We start from the raw sequence: 4,812 nt of genomic DNA on the forward strand, positions 1-4,812 counted from the left end.
TTTGCGAAGAAAAAGACATTTTAGTTTGCAGCCTCATTCTATACAATGTACTTATTATTATTCTGATTTTGCAGGGTTGTCAACAACTTTTCTCTGACAGACGTTTAGTTTAACTTTACAGGGACTATAACATTTCTAGTGGAAACCTGTTAGCCTGTACAGTTAATGAAGGTTTTGATGGGGACTGTACAGTTAATGAGGGTTTTGATGTGGACAGTTTGGCAGATTAAATTGACATTTCCTACTGCAAAATGAAAAGATAACATGTTATATATCCTGATACATATTGCAGTAGTTCCTGCCTTGTATTTACAGAGAAATGGGGATTATAGGACCTTACCCTGATCCTCGAGGTTATCAAGGTAGTGATGGACAAATGGGCACGGGCCCGCCACCTCCTCCCATGCACCTCAGAAGGCACTACCCACCCATGCCCAGGTAACCTCTTTGTACCTAAAACTAAAGCCTAAATCACCGCACACTGATGAGAGGTTTCACGTTCTGCAGGCACGAACCCCCTCCACTACCTCCAACAGGTCATCTGGGTTTTAGAGGGCACCCCCCGCATCCACAAGGCAGCGGCATCCTAGGCCCCGGCCCACAGTGTCGCTTCCACCTCAGACCTCCAAGAGGGTAAGACACTTTGGCTATAAAGTCTTAAGGCATATTCTATGGATCTGGTTTTGTGTTTGTGTGAGTGAGTGAGCATTATATATTATGGTTACGTAGTATGAGCGTTTGTGGGTGAAATGTAGCCTTATGGTTGGGGTCCTCGATACACTACTTGGCCCCCAGTGGTGGTGGACTGTCATGGCAAACAAACTAACAACTCCAAAAGGCTTGTTTCTGCACCTTTTTCATATGAGGGTTTAGATATTTTTAAGCAGATGGAGAGCCCTCATCGAGGGATTTAATATAAGGTAGGGCTTCCTGTGGTTTGTTTCAAATGAAGTGGATTTGTTCTTTCCACCTTGGCAAATTTTCTTCACTATTAACAAATATTCCAAGTGTTTATTTTCAATTGTTCACAAAATCCCTTTTTAACATTCATTTTACAATAGCTGTATTCTTAAAATGTTTCCTTGCCATACATTTCCATTCGATTTTCTTGTCACAATACATATATAATAATATTCAGATACAGGAGCAATTGTGTTGAGCCACGTCCCGAGTTAAAGGTGGGTGCGCACACTTGTACTATAACCACATTATCTTAGTTGTTTGTTACTTCCCATCTCAAAAATATGTATTTTTTTTCAATTGGGTTGCACAGGCTATAAGTCACATTTATGGCAAAGGAAGTTTAAAATGACATCTTTTGGCCTCATTTTTATGTCACAAAACCTGACATTCAAAACAGGGGTGTGTAGAGTTTTAAGTAGCCACTGTGACAATACTTTTTTCAAACATATCCTTGACAAAAACCATTTGACTCCATAGTTGAGAATTAACTGCTTTTATCAGATCGCACCTCCTACTGGCCAAAGTCGAGACTCCAATGCTTTGTGATCTTAATCCTTTTGCACAGCTACTGCAATGGACCAGTATCATCTCCGCCTCCTCCAACTCACCCAACACCTGGCCGAGGATACAGGGGGCTGGGGCACCGTGGTGGCCGCCGCTTTTAATATCCTCCCTTGAATATTTTTTTATTTAAATATATATATTTTTTAAATTAAAAAAAATATATAAAAATTACTGGGGAAAAAAAGGTTTAATGGACAACAGAACATGATTAATGTACAGTGGATCCCTGACTTTGGTGCCATCTTAGGGCTTTACAAAAAGAGCAAAAGAAATTGAAGAATTTTTATTTATTGCGAATAGTTGAGGATAGGTTCCACACACAAAAAAACAATAGGTATATCTGTGGTCAACTGCAAATAGGCGGGGGTTCACTGTTCTACAAAAAGTGTCTGAGCTTGAACAAGTTTATAATTTTCTCATTTTGCAAAAGTAGCATACCTACAACTTAAAAATCTAAATATACAAACTGTATTAAGATTCGACACGAGATGATGTGTGCAAAGCGCTGTTCTGAAAGGATGTAAATTTGTTATCGATGTTGACTTCCTGTGCGCCTCAGACATAATTACATCAACTATAGTTAAGAACCATTTGGATGCTGTAAACTAAGTGATGAGTGAGTAGTCTTTTTAGTTGTTGTTTTTTTAAGTGTGATTACTTGTCACTGTGTTTTAAGAAAAAGAGATATGATGAAACCAAGAAATAAAACAAAAAATGAAACTGAATTTTTGTTTTGATTTATTCACCACATAAGTAAAAATAAAAATTGTGATTAATGAACATGACAAACACTCATTGAAGCGTCTAAATTGTCCTTACATGTGAACTTGACTGCTTGTTTGTCTATATGTGCCGTGCGAGTCGCTGGCGACCGGTTCAGTGTACTCTGCCTCTCGCCCAAAGTTAGCCGGGCTCCAGCACACCCGCGACCCTAATAAGGACAAGCAGTATTGAAGGATGGATGGATGGATGGATGGATGGACATTATTCTCTTTTCAACTCTCCCAGATGGTATGGATTTATTGACTGGGCTTCTGCGCTTCCTCCGTGGGCTCGTCCCTCCACATGGGCTCATGGATGTGCTCTGGAATTTTCTCCATAGCAGTCTGATAGCAAAAAGCAACATTACAAGTCTTGTAAACACTCCTATGGTTGAAGCAGCAAACAGCAAGAGCCTGTCTCACCTTTGTCACCTGCATGGCTACACTTTCCGGAAGGTTCCGCTGAATATATTCCAGATACACCCGAGCTGTGGAGCTTGTTAAATGAGACAGCTACAAAACAAAGATGAATTGTTCCGATAAAACCACTCTGTTTAAGTGAGTTAACATCCTTTTTATAATTATGACTTTAACATAAAAAAAGGTATATAATGCTCGCCTGCTCATCGTGGGAGTCACATTTTAGACTCACTACGATATGTAAAATTCAGTTATATAGACTATATCGTTACTTAATGTAACCTTCCCATAGGCTGTAATCAAATTGAAACTTAATCATGCCTTTTAAACACATTGTAAACATGTCAACACAACAAAAAGAATTATACGTTTAACAGTAAAATCAGTGATAGCAGTGACCCAGGATTATTGAGTATATATATATATATAAAACTCTCACCTCGATACACCTGTAGTGTGTCCTCATCTCATACTGAACTCTGTGTTTTTTGAAGATGTGGACTGACTTCAGCAGCGTAAACCGCTCCATGTCTTTGGGTGGCTCAAAACTACGGCAGAGAGCAAAAAAAAAAAAAAATCCCTCGTTTAGCGCGGGGGTTAGGTTCCGGACCACTCCTGCAATAGGTGAAGTCCACGGAGTAACGACCATATGTTTTTTTTTTTTTTTAATTACTTAGAACCTCCCCTGACTCTTATTAATCTTCCCCATACCCCTATTACCTCTACCATACTTATCAACACTTTCTATACTCAAATACCTTTTAAACTCTTAAACATACAGAAAGAGTAGAGTAGATAAGACTTTTTAGCCCGTTTTACATGCCTAAAAAGTGTTTTGTCAACAAACTGCAGTTTGGCAGATAGTAAACAAATCTTCAAAAAGAGACTTCAAGCCGGTTGGCACTCAGCTGTAAAACAAGAGAATTACACACGTTTTTAAAACAACCACACAACTTTGCCTTCCACTAGATTAATGCTAAGACGCAATGCAAAACGGCGTAGACGGAAGAGATGTCTGCCAGAGACTTTCACACAGAACAGAACATTACTAAGACTCACGCTTTGCCAATGCTGATGGCGAGCTCTTTGGCCGCCATGGTGGCGAAATACTCATAGCTGTCCAAGACAGCCCTGTCGTGGCCTTTAACCAGCACGGTCACCTTCCGGAACAGCGTGTCGGGCTCCTCCGTCACAGTGATCTGAATGGGAAACGTTAGAATGGATTCCCGGGTAATGCGAATTGGTCGTTTGAAAGGTTGGGAAAGTGTGATACAACTCACCGGTGACGCTGTTGATGAAAGCACCGTGGCCGTGTGGAAGGGACACCTGCAGAAATTTCAATCTTTTAATGCAAACAATGTGTTTTAAAGGGCATCAAGTGGACCCTGACAAATCTTAATTATTACAAACACATTGCAATTTAAAAATGTTTTTTGTGTGTGTGTGTGTGACTTCATCTATCGTGCAAATGGCAACATGTACCTTTAAGAGCATTTAATTGTTCTGAATGTCACTATACATCGCTGGAATAAATAGAAGAACAAAGACATTGATGATTTGTAGTAAGCAATACATTTTGGAGTGATTTGAGTTAATTTGAATATGTCAAAATTTGATGATTTTCTAATGTGCCGTGGCAGAGTGGTCAGTGACATAAACAATGATACATACCGAGTTGTGATCCATTTCTTGTGTCCTGCATAATGGCCCAGAACCTGGGGTGCCTGCAAAACATTTATGTTAGCATGTTAGCAGACGCAAGGATGGTACACTTTGTGCATTCGACGCTTTGTTGTTTGTAGATATGACCAAAAGTGTTCGCATAACAAACATTACCGAAAGTGATATTCCGCTCAGTATCCTTGCCAGGGAGCAAAATTCTCTTCGAAGCGCCATGGAGGCGGCCATGTTTTTTCAGAGGGGTACGAGAAAACTGCAAGATAAGTGTCGTATTGCCGCCCCCGTGTGTCCTGGAAGGTACATAACACCAACAGATGCTATTACCAAATAACGTACGCTGTAACAGGCAAACCTCATCCTGACAGCTACAGTAAAAAATTATATATATTTTTAATGACCATATGGACATTTTGAACGTGGTTTG

General features: G+C 39.9%; 1 protein-coding gene across 1 annotated transcript; it reads right to left on the minus strand.

Annotated features, from left to right (window-relative positions):
* Positions 1–2,248: 2,248 nt before the first annotated feature.
* Positions 2,249–4,692, minus strand: mrps10 (mitochondrial ribosomal protein S10). The gene is made up of 7 exons (XM_061754195.1): positions 4,545–4,692; positions 4,380–4,432; positions 3,989–4,034; positions 3,768–3,907; positions 3,148–3,256; positions 2,712–2,801; positions 2,249–2,633 (listed from the first exon to the last, which is right to left on the minus strand). The coding sequence occupies exons 1-7, from the start codon at positions 4,614–4,616 to the stop codon at positions 2,547–2,549; spliced, it is 597 nt and encodes a 198-aa protein (XP_061610179.1). The 5' UTR covers positions 4,617–4,692; the 3' UTR covers positions 2,249–2,546.
* Positions 4,693–4,812: the final 120 nt, after the last annotated feature.

The sequence above is a fragment of the Phyllopteryx taeniolatus genome, chromosome 18 (assembly GCF_024500385.1).
Source record: "Phyllopteryx taeniolatus isolate TA_2022b chromosome 18, UOR_Ptae_1.2, whole genome shotgun sequence".
NCBI classification, from domain to species: Eukaryota; Metazoa; Chordata; class Actinopteri; order Syngnathiformes; family Syngnathidae; genus Phyllopteryx; species Phyllopteryx taeniolatus.